Source organism: Embiotoca jacksoni, unplaced genomic scaffold (assembly GCF_022577435.1).
Source record: "Embiotoca jacksoni isolate LCO1_2020_lvr unplaced genomic scaffold, fEmbJac1.0.p SCAF_7, whole genome shotgun sequence".
NCBI lineage: Eukaryota > Metazoa > Chordata > Actinopteri > Embiotocidae > Embiotoca > Embiotoca jacksoni.
Window position 1 is genome coordinate 8806911 of NW_027185425.1, and position 15294 is coordinate 8822204.

Sequence of the window (15294 nt, forward strand, 5' to 3'; positions counted from 1 at the left end):
TGTCTCTGGGGCCTTGGCACAGTCCATTGGCTAGTAGTGTCCTTTAATAATTTATGATTGAAGTTAGGCCGTGAAGTCCCCAGAGGATCCCTCAGAGCGAGAGGCACAAGGAGTGACCAGTTTTATGGCAGGACTGGGAATCAATTATGCTAATGGTGGCTAATGAATGCACTTGAGGGAACTGCTCCGCACACTCAAGGGCCATTTTTTGACATTTGCATATTGATGACAGAAAGACAGTGGCCACTTTCATCCGGCTGTGATGAAGCACTGTGGAAATGGACTTCTGTGTGTTCCTTTCACTCTTCCTGTAGATACAGTAGCTCGAATCTTTATTCTTTGTCTGTTTGCTCTCTTTAATCTAAATGGTTTACATTCAGTTAACACAAAGTACAACCACACAGTCTTTTTCCCCACATCTTTAAAGTAGAACATCTGCCTAATATTATGCTCTCAACACAGCCTCTCCCTCTTTTTTAATAGTCTGAAGTCATTTTCAATTAGGGCCTTTTTGAGGTTGGTAGGTGAGGAGTCCTGGAAGTGCTCCAGTTTCTCCCCAGTGGACTCGTGTGAGCTGTATAGTTTAGGAGGAATAATGGTGAGACCTTTTACTGCCACCAAGGTTAACATACATTAAAGTGATCTGTTTGCGAAGATCAACGTCTGGCTACACTCTCACTCACTCCACTAAAATGCATTAAGGTAAATAACGCCAGACCAAGAGAGAAATCACTATGTCTGATGCGTCTCAGTCAAGTAAAGAAGGCTATGAATATGAAATGTGCAATGAATAAGTTATGTGGTGGTGGTGACACTGCAAAAAGGACTGGTTGTGAGATCAGAGGTTTTCCAGAATGCAGAGTTGTTGGCTCCCTCATCCAGTGCAATATTGATTGTGCTTTATGAATTAAATGACATATTTAAAGGAATAGTTTGACATTATTAAAGATACTCTTGCCAGAGTCATATGAGAAAAGCAACACCATTCACATTGGTGCATTAAACAGCAGCCTGCATCTGTTCGAGGGCACCTCTAAAGCTTATAAAATATATTAACACATTAGTCAATTTATCACTTGTTTAATCTGTTTAAAGACCGAAGAGTCAAAATAATAAACATTATCCCTCACTAAAATCACAACTTGTCATTTTAAGAATTCAGTTTTTATATGGGTAAAACCAACAAGATATATGATGTTCATTCCAACCTAACCTCAGCAGAAAATGACAACACTGGTGTTTTATTTGAGACAGTTAAAATTTACTGATGTTTACACAGATGACCTTAAGTGGACGTAGTAGTGATGAAAAAAAGAGGAAAAAAGAGGAAGTCTGGTAACGTAAAAAAAAAAGTAACTAAGTTCACGTAGTTAGGAGGTTGGGGCTGTTTGGATGGATGAAACACAGGACGTTCATCTCGGGGATTGAGGTTTGTTTCCGGTGTGAAAACGAGCAGTCGACATTGACTTATTTTAGCTTACAAATGTAATTTATGTGACATATTTAACTTCAGTCAAGTACGTAACATGACCTATGTAACGAACTCAGCTTTTGCTAAACTGAACATTTTTGGTACCTAAACCTATAATTGCAATCGTTTTACAACATTAACCGTGTGTTTATAATTGTTGACATGATGACAATGTTTATATACTACATGTCAAGTTGGCAAATGAGTTATTCTGTAAGTGAGGTGTAAGGGAGCGTTGGTCCTATAGAGGGTGCTGGAAACACCCACATATCTCGTTTCGGTAGTCATTGGATATATATAGTGTTGCTTCGGTATGAGGACATGTTGGTTAATTCTTGTTAATTTATTCAAAGCTATGACACATTCTCCTACAATACCATACTTTTTTTTTATATATAGAGCCAGTGTCTATGTCCTTTAGCAAAGCAGCCAGTTTATGTAAAACTGAACTATGATGAATCTGATTAAATAACAACATGCATGTATATTTTCCTTTCAACAGATGTGACTAAAAAAGAAAAAATCCAGTCGTGTAGTGTAGTGAAAATTTACTTGAGCACTAATTTAAGTGAAAAACACATTAATATTCAAGTTATAGAGTGTCATACCTGAGGAAGATAAAGTTTGGACACAAATAAACTTCTTGAAAGTTCTATGAGTGATGTTATACTCGGTGGAATAGACGGAGGCAGACAGGCAGTGTTGGAGGCTCCCACTAATTTGATCTGGTGACATTTTCTTCTCCAGCTCCTTGGGGGAAAAGAGCAGCAGAGACGGAGAGAGGGAGTTAGAAAAGGAGGTGTTTGGAGAGAGAGTAGGGGCGAGAGAGAGAGACATGGTGAAGGAGACACTAATGAACGCAGACACCAAAGACCCTAACCTGAGCTCCTAGCCCCTGGAGACACAGAGAGGTTTTTCATTGGGTCAATAAAAGCACTGGACCGTGTCTGCGTTAGCTTGCCCTTCAAGCACCCTCTTAACTACTGAGTGAGGACTTTTGTTCAAGGTTGCTGGAGTTAAAGGGAAATATCACCAAATTCCATGTCTGAAATATGTGATTCAGAGAGCCTTTTATCATAAACGAAAGACGGGACATCTTGTTTATGCGTCAAACTAAAGTACATATACGCAAGGGAAAATGGGTCTTTGACAGCAGCTACAAAATACTGCATTGTCAAAGCTGACAGTTCTGCTGTCATAAAGTTTAGTCTGATGTAAATGCTCAACTTAACAAGACAGACATCTTCACTGGCAGCGTGATAGACTTGGGAATTTTGCTATTTTTTATTTAGACACGCTGTGACGGAGCATTTAATTGCATCTGAGCCCAAATCAATTCTTAATTAAAGGACTATCTTAAAGGTATAACAATGAAAACTGAGTCTGAAGTATGGTGAAAGGGCCGATATATTTCCCACTGGATATTTCAGAGTTAATTTCTGCAAGAGAGTAGTGCTGTGTCCTTCTGCCAAATCAGAGAAATGTAGCAGTTAGAGGAAGGGGAGCGAGGTTAGCCAAAATCAGCATGATGAGATATTGACTCTTGGCTTGTAATTTCATTTTACACACCAAGTGGCAAACAAGATATCACACTGTTCATAATCCTCAGCATCCCTGAACACACACACACACACACACACACACACACACACGCACGCACGCACGCACGCACGCACACACACGCACGCACGCACGCACGCGCACACACGCACACACACACGCACGCACGCGCACACACACACACAAACGCCACCCACAGACTCCTTCTTGTCGTTAACAGGGAACATAAAGCCGTATGCGTGCCTCCGTATGGGAGGAGAGCCTCAAGTCTGGGGTGTGCACACCAGGACTCACACCTGAAGGGGGAGAGTCAACATACAACATAGACACACACATACACACACACACACACACACAAGCACGCTGGGGGGGACATGCTCAGTTGCCCTACCAAGTCCCCCCGCGTCTGACATATGTCACTCCCAATCTGTTCAGCAGGCCACACATCTCCCCAGTGTCATACTGCCACTGCAGTGTATAGAGGGCTGCAGAGGGGGAAAGTCGGGCAGAGAGAGAGAGAGAGAGAGAGAGAGAGAGAGAGAGAGAGAACGGGCTGAGGACTGAACAAGAGGGCACAAGGGGACAAAGACAGCAAGAGAGTGAGAAGAGAGCATGAAAGAGGCACAGAGAGCTGCTGCTGGTGCGGGTTCCTACCCTTTCCTTGCTAATTGGTGGTTTGGAAACAACACCATCTGTTCTTTAAGAAAGTCAGATGCACAGTATAAAGAGATGCCACCACTCCTGAATACATTTACCAGCAGCCAAGGCAAATAACTCAACAGCCCCAGGCTTCTTTCAACACAGAGATCCTGCAGGACACCAGCTAGACAGGCATCTGTTATATTTGTTATAACGTTTAGGGATTTTGAATCTAGTCCTGGGTTACTGCCAGGGAGTGTTGAATAATGTAAATATATGATGATGGAGATGGAGTGAGGAGAGACGCACAATCTTTTTTATGCATGAAAAAGGGGGATTAAATCAGAATCCACCTGTAACCATGCAAATTCCTATTTAATCCTCGACTGAGGCACAAATGGAAGTGGATTGCCATCATGTGGCTGAGTAATGAAATCACACTGACAAAACTGAAAGCCCTGCTTTGTCTGTCAGCTCTTCTTGTTGCCATTTGAAGGTTGCAGATCTTGAAATTCTAAAGATTTAACAGAAAAGGAAAAATGAGGCCCTTTTTAGAAGCATAAATCTATAACTAGCCGTTTCCCTTAAATCAATAGACACCTCAACTCCCTTTCCTGCATACACACTTACACACTTGGATTTACAGTAATGGATAGAAATGTTGCACAACTGCTGCCATTTGCCTTGAACACATATGCTGTTATCTCCATTTCTTCCATGTTTTATCTGTGTTTTTCTCATGCGCAGTAAAGTCAGATATTGAATGACAATAAATGGTAAATGGTCCGCACTTATATTGCACTTTATCACCTTAGCAGTGCTTTATACTGTTTCCCATTCACACACGCATTCACTCACCAATGGAGGTGCTTCAGTTCAGCGTCTTGCTGAAGAACACTTCAGCATGTGCACAGGAGGAACCAGGGATCAAACCATCAACTTTACAGTTAGTGAGCAATCCGCTCTGCTATCTGAGCTCCAGCCACAGTTTACTATTTGTAAATCCTGCTGTTCAATTAAAAGAATTCGCAGTTCTCTATAACAGCATATACTGTAAGGAAGGTTATTTGAAGGCATGTACGATACTGACATGCAACAGATTTCCTGATTGAAAATGAGTTGGTATTTTCATCCAATTACCAAAAAGTCCAGGTGTAATGGCCCATCACTCTGAGCAGGGGAAGGTTCAATCAGAAGCATTTAACAAAAAACTAAAAAATCTATACCTGCATTAGCTGTATCAGATAGTATAAACCAGGTCCTCTTGGGATTCCAGACACACAGCTCAATGCAATGACCGTGTTTTACATCTCCAATCTGTTACAGTGGGATCTCCCCTGCTTCAATCCCATGGATGATTAAGCGTGATAATTAAGGTTTTTGGACATTTTCCACAGAGGCACAGACGTAGCAGCTGGTGACATTCATGCATTCCCAAACACAGAGGAGGGAATTACAACGAGGCCTCCATTCATTTCAGTGATCACAAAGTCTGCTGTTGGCACCAGTTCAAAAACAGTCAAGCTGTTGTTGAAAAGGACTATTTGTGGCCCTCTTTGTTGCAATGTACCTTAATCTATTTTGGGAATTAGAGAAACCATTGAAAGCAGCCAAATATTTAGATTTTCCAGCAGAAATATTCCCTTGCTAAATGTCCGGGGAAGACACCATGGAGATATCAAATTACTTCTTTAATATGTTGTTCAATATCTCTGATAGCTAGGGCATATACTCTGATTCATAATGGATTCACTTTTTGGGGGGCTTTTAAGTCAGCTCAGTGAGCCAACAAAACAATATGTAAAATAATGTATCTTTTAGATCAAAGAGCCAAAGTCAGAGATCAAACTGCAGCAATCAAACATTTAGCTTGAAATGTTCTTTAATTTTTCCTCTGAGTACCTGCCCATGTACGTAACAGGAAAATGAAGCAATGAATAGGTTACTGGCCAATCAAGCAAGATGGATTCAAAGTATAAATTTGATTTCTTACTGATTTAGTTGACATAGAAATATAATCTGAAGGTCAGTAAAACTTTGTCAGCAATACCAGGGTGAAACAGGTGAAACAAAACATGCGTGTTTAGATGAATAGGGGATTTATAACAATGAAATAATCATTGTTGATTTAATAAGAAGTCAGTGTCACAGACACTATACACTAATACCAGGAAAGGTGATATGAAGGTGATTATTCTATTATCAGCAAGCCAGGTGGGCTGTGTAATGAACCTGTCAACAAAGATTTTGTCCTGTGCTAAAAAATATTTTTGCATTCTGAATCCAGTTTTCTAAATGTCTCTATAGCCCATAAAAAATTTTTTTTCCTGTAAGCCTATACTCTCCTATTAATATGTATTCTAAACAGTATGAACCAGTGCTCTATGGAGCATTTGAAAGAGGGTTGTTCCCAATGCTAAATATCGGCAAAAATCATACACCTGCATACTTCTTAGAAATGTGGTACATATTTTACCTTTGATAGCAGACTTATTCACGAATAAGTAATACACTTATTCTAAATTGAATTCCTGTGTCACTTAAAAATCATTCCTAATAGAAACATACATTTTTTTTTAACATTGAACATGACAATAGGTTCAGTAATAGGTAACGATAATAACGTGGTGTAATAAGTAGCTCCAATAGCTATTAAATTCGGTAGAATCTAAGTACCCTATAAGTTGCATATATTTAAAAAAAAAAAACAAGTAGCTCCCACAAGACCCGTAAGCTCCAGTAGTGCATGTAAATTTGCTGAGGTCCATTTATTGCCTCACTTGGAACTGGCCAGCAGACAACAAAAGACTCAATCTCCCAGAATGCATTTCTGAAGCGGAAACGCTGGGGGACTCCATGGAAACGGCTGGCTGGCGTGCTGGGCTGGCAGAGAAGAGAGTACAGTTAGCGAGCTAACGTTAAAATCAGGGTGCGGATAAACGTGGCGGCGCACTAAATACATTTAATTTAAAAAAAAAAAAAATCTGTCTGCAGAAATGAGTCGAACCCCCGATGCAAGAGCGAGGTAGGAGATCATAAACGCTACAGCAACTCCTCCTGTTGTTTTCAGTAGGTGACTAAACAGCTCAGTAAGTTAACGTTAGCGGTAATAAAACCCCATGTCGCAGGAGCAGTCAGGACATCGATGAGTAGTTTATCTGTCTGTTAACAAGTTACCCAGTGTGTTAACCCTTCGAGTTATTTGTTGTCTTGTCTCGGTGATCCTGTTTACCTCCAAACTGACTTCTTCACGAGTCACAAAACGGACTTCTGTTTAAAATCGAAATAAAAGGCACGTACGAACCTCTCCGGATGGAAAGTGTTTCTGCGTTTAGCTGTCTAAGTGTCTGTGTCATTAAACGATGATGAAGTAATGGACTCTGGGAAAGAATCAGGGAAAACAAAACACGGGACAGCAGTGGCGATCCTAGACTCAGAGAAGGCCCGGGGCCAATCGCAGCCCCCCCCCCCCCCTCCCCCTCAAACCCAAATCACCGAGAGGTCATTACAACCTAAGTTAACTTGTAACTTGCTTTTGCATAGCCTTTATTATTGTGTCATTTTGCAAATAGAGAAAAAAACACTTGTCAACTGACAATACAAATAAATGTTTTGAGAGAAGTTGACTTTTCAGTCATGCCCAATTAGATGAACTGACACGTGAATTACCTAGCTAACGTTGGCACATTTGCCTGCACAGACAGTATAAAGGTGAAATTTAATCATGTATTTATCTAATATATAATGACATTTATCTTTCATAATTGTATCCACTTCCCACTATCCTGGTGTCATTTTTCCTCCGCTTCTAATTTTTTTCTTTCTTTTCTGATGACCAGACAAGTCTGCTTGTTTCAATGCGTGATTGTAACACCGAACATTGTATGTATGACACTTGCAGGAGCTAGCTGACTGGCCTAACTAATCATAACCAGCTATCATATGTTAGCTAAAAGGGGCCCCACTTAATGGATTGGTGGCAGTGGAGGTGCATTGTACAGTGCTTTTATGGGATGTTTAAGTGGTTTTTAGTTGTTATTGCAAAATGTGCCCAAATGAGGGGGGAACCCGAAACATTTGCCTGGTTTGCCTCCTCTGACAGAACGCCCTTGTCCATGTTTTGGCTATGGATGTCTAGTTACAGTTAGATGAAATTAGAAAATGTACGTAAATAGGGATTCCTGTACAAAGTAGACATTTAATAATTTAATCCACATAAAGAAATATATGTATATATAAAAAAAAAAAATCCCATTGTGACAAACTACTGTTTTATAACTGCTGTTAATGCTGTCCGTCATCCTCTCTAGGGACAACCAGACGAGGAGGATCCAGGGGAAAATCTCTAATGTGGAAAAACATTTTGGAGATATGTGCCAGCTGTTTGCTGCCTATGTCCGCAAAACAGCCAGGCTACGAGACAAGGCAGATATTCTGGTCCGGGAAATCGGCATGTATGCAGACACAGAAACGCCGCACCTTAAGATGGGTATGAAGCAGTTTGCTGCGCACCTGGCCAAGATTCAAGATTACCGCCAAGCTGAGGTGAAACAACAGTATTTTATTTCCAGATGCTTTGACTTCAGTCATAATTTCATGTTTATAACAACAGTTTAATTGAAACATAAGACAGAACCTAACATAAAATGTGCCTTTACAGGTGGAAAGACTTGAAGCCAAAGTCATAGAGCCATTAAAAAGCTATGGATCTGTAGTGAAACGCAAAAGGGTAAGTATTACTATCAACCGCAGCCATGTTGGACGTCTCCACTGATTACAAGTAAACCAAATGACGGTGATGAAGCTTGATCCATGTCGACGCTAACTGTAAAATTAGTAGATTCATGCAACATAAAAAAAATATTGGTAAGAGAAAATAGCTAAAAAAATAATTTTTAAATATATGAATTTTCATGTTATTCATCAGAGCATTAAAATTACTTTAATGTCTTTGCTTGTTAAAATATCACATTTTAAACAGTTGTACAGATATCAAGATGCAGACACACTCTTATTTCAGTGTCATTACCCCTGCATGGCCACAAGAGGGCAGTATCATTTCAATGACAATATCTTACTCCCTCTTGAGGAACTCTTTTTTTTTTTTTTTTTAGCCATTGCCAGCACCGACACAGCTCTGCCTTAAATTTGGTTGTTTCTTTGAGGCATTTGGAGTATTTTGCATTTGCCATCGTATTATTTAAAGGATGTGCAGGAGATATTTACCTTGATCAGTGATGTTGACATTAAGAATTAAATTGGTCATTTTTCTTTTATTGTCCTGTTGCTCACAGTTCTAATAAATGTTTTTTTTTATCATCGTATTTCTTTTAACATTACATACTCTTAAACTGCAGGTGTGCAGAATTTTACAGTAAACAAAAAAAAAATCACAACACACTACTTAGCTTTGTTTGTTGTTTTGCTGTGTGTCAGTCTGATTTTGAAGGATTATCATTGGTCATTTATTTTTCAGGAAGAGCGAGAGTGCCAAAGTTGAATTAGATCGGGCTAAATAAGGTCATTAAGTCATGTGAAAAGGGAACTTTTCTCCTTTTCATTTTCTGCCGAGTCCCAAATTTGATCATACTGATGGTAATTAATTTATCCTATTACACTTCATTCTCTGCAGTAGCGCCAGTTCACATGGACACATTCCAATGTTGATGCGGAGAGTGAAGAAAACAGAAACTTTCAGGATAGGTTTGAGTGGAGGTCTCGATCGGTAAACACTGAGGGTCACCAAATTCTTTGATGTTAGATTGTGTTCTTTAGCATTTCAAAAACTGCCGCAAATTGTGCATCTTTGTTAATTCTCATAATGACTACTGTGGCCTTGTGTGCTTGTGCATCCATGCAGGAGGATCTGAAGGCGACTCAGAGTGCCAGAGACAGAGAAGCCAAACAGATGGCTCAGCTTGAGAGGACCAGACAGCGAAACCCTTCAGACAGACAGATCATTGTATCCTTGTCTTGTTTCTCTTCTGTTCCGAAATTCTCTATTATCGAATCGCCAAAAATACTTCAATGTCAAAACAGCAATATCAATTCATATTCGTTTATATCTGTGTTAGTTTTACAAAAACATTTTGAAGACCATGACAATGAACTTGAAGCTATTCAAAATATGTATCTCTCTCAAGTTTGAAAAGTTTTATTTGCCAGTATCTTGCTGTGTACTTGATGCAATAATGATATGTATACACTGTTGTTCAGGATGCAGAATGAACACAGACAATAGGCTAATATGTTTTTAAGTTTCCTCAACCAGGCCTACAGTCTCAGGTGTGTCCCACGTAATTTGTGCATCTAATCACTGGTGATGTATGACTAAAATGATTAAATATATATTTAGAATTACTTTGAAATAAAAGTGGCAACAAAGTTGAACATTTTGCTTCGCTTCTGTAAAAAAAAAAAAAAATCCAATATGTCATAAGGTACAATGATTGGTAAATGCAGCGAAACCTACTCATTTTTGCACGTTCGTTTTGATTAAATAGTAAGTGCATCATGAAAGTGAAGAAGTTGGAATCTTATAAACTCACAAATCCACTGCAAATTCTCCACAAGAGGAAGATCACTGTTACAAGTCAACCGACAGCGCCAACAGAAAGCATTTTCGCACAGTAATACTTTTTCTCAAAATCTGTAGTGTTAGTCTTGTATGTTATGTTGTATGTTCCTTTTTTTTTTTTGCCATCAGGCTGAAAGTGAGCTCCAGAGAGCCACCATGGATGCCACACGGACCACTAAGCAGCTGGAGGAGACTATAGATGAGTTTGAGAAGCAGAAGATCCAAGACATCAAGGTCTGCTGCACTGAGCTTTCTATCCTCCTTAGAATAAGAATTACAGTTTCAGTTGAGGGAAATATAAGTTTGTTGAAACAGGAGGTGACAACAGTGAATTAAAAGCAGTGATGATTTGGAAGGTCTTCTCTGAAATCTGCCCACACCCTTCAGTCCTCTTTCAGTTGTTTGAGACAACTCTTGTTATGTAATTTATCTTATCACCAGGCAATTGTGGTTCACTTGAATTGTGCCAGTCTATTCAGAGTTGAAATATTATTTTTATATATATATATATATATATATATATATTAAATATGGTGTTTTCCCTGTATAGAAAATCTTTGGTGAGTTTGTGACGGTGGAAATGTCATTCCATGCCAAGGCTTTGGAGGTGTACACGTTGGCCTACCAAAGCATGCAGGGTGTGGATGAAGAGGAGGACTTGGAGGTAAGCAGAAGACTGGAAAAATGTCCCCAGAGGTGTCGTTACGAGGTGCTATCAAAAACTTCAGAGGCTGTTTTTGTTGCACATGAACGGAGTGCAGCGCATTAAATGCACATCGAGCAGGGGAAAGCAATACCTTTCGTGAGTAAATATTCCAAGTTACATTACTTGATCAATATCAGGCCCCGTGTTCGATGTGGCAGACCGTTTTAAATCAAGTCCGGTTTTTGGTTGTTATAGGCACAATCTCTGAACTTTTTGATTGCACCTTGTATTGATATCAGATCAGTTGAAGGTGCCACTTGAGTGTCACTAACAAAGTCGCAATAAAAAGGATGTATATTTAGGTGTAACGTTTACACCCTCTGCTCGCTACTTGATTAACCTGAAACGTATGTTTAATATGCCCAAAGTTTCATGACCTTATCCATCCATTACTCATCAACGTATTACTCATACGTATTTTATTGTCCACACCCTTTAACTTCTAATCTGCAGTGATGACTGCACAATTCATTCAGTCATGCCAGCGTTTTCCTTTGTTTACATTTGGTGAGAGGTTTGTTGTACTATTTTAAGAGAGAAAGCATGTAGTGGGAACACACAGGATCAATGATATGCAGCAAGCGAGGTTCCTCCTGCAAGATGCCCTTGTGCTATTTTCCTCCACCCCTAGCCATCTCATCTGTGTGTTTTTGCACTGAATCATCTCCCTTCCATTCATATCAAAGTCTCACCGAGACAAGGTTGTTTTTTAGTGACTCATAGTACAAAGCATGGGAGAATGAATCATCTGAAACAGGCACAACGACAGGCATGAAGTTAATCCTGATCGAGAGCCATGGCTGAATTTATATTTTACCACTGGTGTGGTTAAACTGGCAGTTTGCTCATTTTGCTGTGAGAATAATACCTTCTGAGCTGCTTTGTGTGATCAAAGCAGATCTTCGGCCGAGCTGCTGATTTGCAGGATGATCCAAGTTGTAGAGTATTTCCTCTGTTTGTTTACGTTAGGTTTTTTTTCCCCCTTAAACACTTGATTTTATATAACTGCAATATAAATTGTCCCCAATATGATCTAACATCTCTGAACTGTGTTGATCTGATTTAAGAATGTGCACTCAGCTGTGTGTTTTCTTTTTAATTCATGGATATCTTATCTTTCTAGCATTCAGTGCCCCATTAGTGTGTGTAGGCACTGCTTCCATTCTGCTTTGTCTCTGTGGAAAAGTGTAGCGCCTCCTACTGTCTTTGGCAGGTGTTCAGGAGTTCGATGCACACCCCTGACTACCACTCACGCTTAGATATAGTGCGAGCTAATTCCAAAACGTCCCTTGATCGGACCGGGTCCTTCCTGAGTACATCAGGGACCTTACAGGTAAGATACAGACAGTGCTCTAATACAAAAATTTTCCCCAGAAGATCTCTCTTTGACTTAGTTCTGTTCTGGCACTGCTTTTTAGTTTTGTCTTTGACTTTTGCATACGTTTCATAGTGGAGATTAAAAAAAAAAAAAAAAAAAAAAAAAAAAAAATTTAAATTGCCCTCTTCCCTTTTTTTGAACCCGCGTCCTCATACCAGTAGAGGCTGATGCTGGATAACAGTGAGTCTTATCAGTTTTCTCAGTGATTATCACTCCAGCCATCATTCAGCTTGAATTCCACACGTCATTGAATGGAAGTAACATCATGCATTCCCTCCCACATTCAGTTTACCCGAGTATCTGATCAGCGGTACTGAACTACCGCCTGAATTTATAGGCTTGTCTCATTAAATGTCTGGGCAGCTCTTCTTTAATTTCTATCTAGCAGTAGTGTCTGCCTAGAGATGTCCAGATTGTAGCTCGCAGAGACAGATTGCCGTCCACACCTGTTGCACCATTGTGCAACAAATATGTCCTGCGTCACATCATTCTTTGCTTCTATGGTTAGGCTTGATTTTATCTGAGAGAAACTACGATCAGTGCCAGACAAAAAAAAAAAAAAGATGTCAGATGTACAGCAAGAAAAGTAGATTGCAAACACTGTGTGCATACCAGATAAAACTAAAAAGGAAAACGGAAAGTAAAATATGACAATGCAGAAAGTCTCCTTCTTACTTAGATCATACACCTACCATTCAACATGAGACATATTTATGTTCAAATAGTACTGCACTAAAAATAGTGAATGAAGTCTCGGTGCATTTTAGGGTGTGTTCACTACTTTACCTGTATTGACTCTACGAACCGCAACTCTTAATGACAGAGAATGTTGCGGCGAAAACCGACTCCATGGAAGCACCAATTGTGCTTAATGACTACCTGCTAAGTGTTTTAGTCGCATAGTGACTGTTTATTTGTTGTCACAGCAACAAAGAGCTTGCAGTCGCCAGACAAGAAGAGAGGAGGAGGACGAGGATGAGGAAGAGGATGATTTCGAAGAGGAGGGTGATGAGGATGAAGAGGAGGACACGGAGGATGAGAGTTAAACTCCCTTGAATTTTTGTACTTTGTGTTTGTGGGGCAAAAATAACAACAAAGGGTGTGTTAACTAAAAGGAAAGCTGTGTCATTGCCAAAGCCACTTCACACCAGTGGTTTGAGCAGTATTGTAGTCGTGTCTCGTCGTGATGCTTCGTAAAGGATATGTTTACTCGCTACAATTTGTGCTCTCTTTTGTCTTGCCAACTCTTGTTTTAGCTATATTTTTATATCGCACGCAATCTCCAAAAGTACATTATAATGTCACTTGTCATTGTCTTGTATAAGTAAATCATTAAATTTGCATGCTTTGATTTGTTCCAGTGAATGGCGATTCCATAATAAGTGCAGGGTGTACCCTCAGTACGCTTTGCATAAAAATGTCAGCACAGAGGTTGATTGTTATTTTAGAAATTGTAAGGAGTGTGAATCAGTCCTAAGTGACAGTAGTTACGTGACGACTGCGGTTAAAAGTGACTCATCTATTCCACAGACATGCAAAAATGGTACAAATGAAGCCGGGGACATTTTGCACCACACTGTCTGGGTTCATCTGGAGATACACAGTGTGTATGTGTACGTACTATTATGGCACTTTAAGAAAGCAATTATGTGCATGTGTGTTACATTATGCGTTGTCTGTCACAGCGGAGGCTGCTGCCGCTGTGTCAGCTGATGGCCTCCATGTCTGTCCTGCATGAGTCACTCCACACATTTATCATTCCTCAGCTGCCCATGTCATGAGGGGTTCTTTTGTGCCTCTGGCCTTATGCGCATAAACATACATATTACTATCTGCATGATAATCAATTCACCAAAGACACAACACACGCACATTTGCACACATGCAAAAGAACACATTTTTGATATAACAAACATGAGGGCTACCGAAACCTCCCTGGCAGCCACACTTATCATCTCAGTGACTCTGAGATAAAAGCTGCGTAGGTGGCGTGTCATGAGCCCGCCGTGCAACGGCACTTTAATGCATATAAAGGTTAATGTGTATGCAAACACAGTCACACTAACACACACTCACGTACCAGTCTTGAGTTTGGTGTACTGTGGATCTGAATGGCCTTGTTGCAGTGAGTCATCCCCTATAAAGTGTGTGTTTGTGTGCGCGAGTGAGTCAGAGAGTTTTGCCAATCACAGATAAACCTAAAGGCTCCACTCCCTGATCACAGGAGGGGAATGGACGATGACTTGTGAGGGAAAAGGGTCTGAAAGAAACCGAAAGAATCGTGCGACTTAGGCGGTGAAAGACGGACCGGTTCATTATTAGTCAAGTCAAAAGGTATAAAAGGTTGAGTCATTGACTTATACAAACTCTGAAGAACAAACAGATACTCATGCAAACAACAAGATGCAAAGAGGAAAGAAGCGAGGTATTGTGGGGATGAGAGGGACAGTTGAGCGAGGTCAGGCATAGCTCAAGGTCCTTATCATTGACTCTGACTCATTGCCCCTCGGCGTCATGCCACTCCTATCAAATCCAACACCCACGGCACACATCAACCACTGCACAGCTTCATACAGCTACTTTAATATGCAGGATCTTTCCCCTTGAGCTTCATGCTGCCGATCTTACTTTGCCAGCAGCTTCCTCATGTGCCTCTTTGAACATCAAACTAAATTGATGCAGTTTCTTCGAGCACAGTTCTGCAAATGTTTTCTATATTATATCATTATGATCATTATATGGCACCTAGAGTCCCGACAATTAATGATCAGGCAAATGAATAATGCTGTCTTTTGAAATGGTGTGACACGGTGACTGAGGTTCTTCACCTCCCCTAAACACCACCAGAGGGGGATGTTTAAAGGCTTTCTTACCTGCACTGTTCAATTTGGGAAACTATGATATGGAGACATTGTGTTCTTTTCAGCCTGTGGTTAACTCCAGTGTATGTTTCACCTCAAGTA

At 40.2% G+C, this 15294-nt stretch overlaps 1 protein-coding gene across 1 annotated transcript; it reads left to right on the forward strand.

Annotated features, from left to right (window-relative positions):
- The first annotated feature begins 6660 nt into the window (after nucleotides 1–6660).
- cibar1 (CBY1 interacting BAR domain containing 1) lies at nucleotides 6661–13682 on the forward strand. The gene is given in 8 exon segments (XM_069176439.1): nucleotides 6661–6695; nucleotides 7981–8215; nucleotides 8331–8399; nucleotides 9531–9632; nucleotides 10326–10481; nucleotides 10798–10911; nucleotides 12167–12286; nucleotides 13258–13682. Coding segments are annotated over 8 exon segments (945 nt in total). The 5' UTR covers nucleotides 6661–6666; the 3' UTR covers nucleotides 13378–13682.
- The last annotated feature ends 1612 nt before the right edge of the window (nucleotides 13683–15294 follow it).